Here is a 1461-nt window from a genome sequence, read left to right as displayed (position 1 = left end):
TGCACGTCAAACAAGCATCAGAACCATGGACAGTGCCAAACATCAAACAAGCAAGACTACAGCAGTGTGCAGCTCAGGGGACATTTTCCTCTACTCTCTCACATAGGCCTGTCTATTACTTTACATTGGCAAACATATAATGAAAAAATACCCAATCTTTTTTTACTAACATAAAGCTGAGAAGAAACCACCTGGAAAAAAGCCAAATTTAAAATTATCCAGGAGTTCCTGTTTGGGCGTCTGGAATGATAATTCTCCAAGATGAAGGTTGTGAGGAGGGCTGCTATAGCACGACTGCCAATCCGGTTCTGAGGGAGCTGCTGGTGGTGAAAACGACGACCCAGGTCCCGGGAGTGGTGGTGGTGGTGGAGGAGAGGTGGCAGGAGTGGCACAGTGGTGGCTGGTCACTGCTGAGGTTGCTCAGTGGTAACATCAATGCTAGTTTCCGTTTCGTTACTGGAATCTATACAAAACCGAGTATTTGTACTTGGTTACACTTAAATACTGTTTTTGGTGATTTGTACTTTACTCAAGTATTATTAGGTTTGTATACTTTTACTTTTACTCGATTACATTTCAGAGAAAAAAAACATACTTTTTACTCCTTACATTTAAAATGCAGACTTACAAATTACAAAGTACAAATCTTGCAGGTCCAACCATTTTAATATGTATATTTGTTTCTCTGGCCGAACTAACGTTAACGTTATTAATCCTGCGGCCGCACTTTATTTAAAACAGCCAATCAAATCTGCATCAATGGAAAATTAAGACTAGAAAGCAGGGATCTTTGATTAAACACCTGCTATCAGAAGAATAGACAGTCAGAAAACAAGTTTTTACTTTAACTTTTTAGTACTTAAGTACATTTAAAAGTAGACACTTTTTTACTTTTACTCAAGTGTGTTTTTAGCCAGATACTCTGACTTTTACTTGAGTACGATTTTGAGACAGTACCCATACTTTCACTTAAGTATAATTTCTGGGTCCTTTTTACACCCCTGCTCACTGGAGTCGAGGTAAAGCTTAAGATTAAACAGGAATCCGGCTGGAGTCAGTGAGCGACCCTGACACCTGGGGGTGAATGTTGGAGAGAGTCGATAACAGCAGACCAGGGACTATCATTCATAGCTAATATCAAAAGTTAGAGAGCGTCAATATCAGTAACACGAACATGTTCTGATCAGTCTAAAGGCTCTGCATGCTACAGAAACTGCAAAGCAACTGCAACACAACATCAGCAAGACTTCAACGCAACATGTTGCAGAGGGGCTTGTAGACTGTGTTGCGAGGATGCTGCGTACCTCTCCCCAAAATCTAATCTGAACAACCTTGCGTTGATGTTGCGTAGCAGTGATTGGTTGGTTAGCGAATGGGGGCGGGGCTGTCATAGAATAATATTGGTCCCGCAGGGAGGAATACCATCCTCCATTGTTGTAGCCAGCCAGCTAGCGTTGATGC

At 41.5% G+C, this 1461-nt stretch overlaps 1 protein-coding gene across 1 annotated transcript in view; it reads left to right on the top strand.

Annotated features, from left to right (window-relative positions):
- Positions 1 to 245: 245 nt before the first annotated feature.
- rgs5a (regulator of G protein signaling 5a) overlaps positions 246 to 1461 on the top strand; it is a gene marked incomplete at its 5' end in the record, with an annotated part of 48016 nt that continues 46800 nt past the window's right edge. The window contains 1 exon segment of the mRNA XM_084308352.1: positions 246 to 403. Within this exon segment, the coding sequence (XP_084164478.1) occupies positions 246 to 403 (158 nt within the window).

This window comes from Notolepis coatsorum (assembly GCF_963971535.1).
Source record: "Notolepis coatsorum genome assembly, chromosome: 2".
Taxonomy (NCBI): domain Eukaryota; kingdom Metazoa; phylum Chordata; class Actinopteri; order Aulopiformes; family Paralepididae; genus Notolepis; species Notolepis coatsorum.
This window is presented reverse-complemented; position numbering and strand designations above follow the sequence as displayed.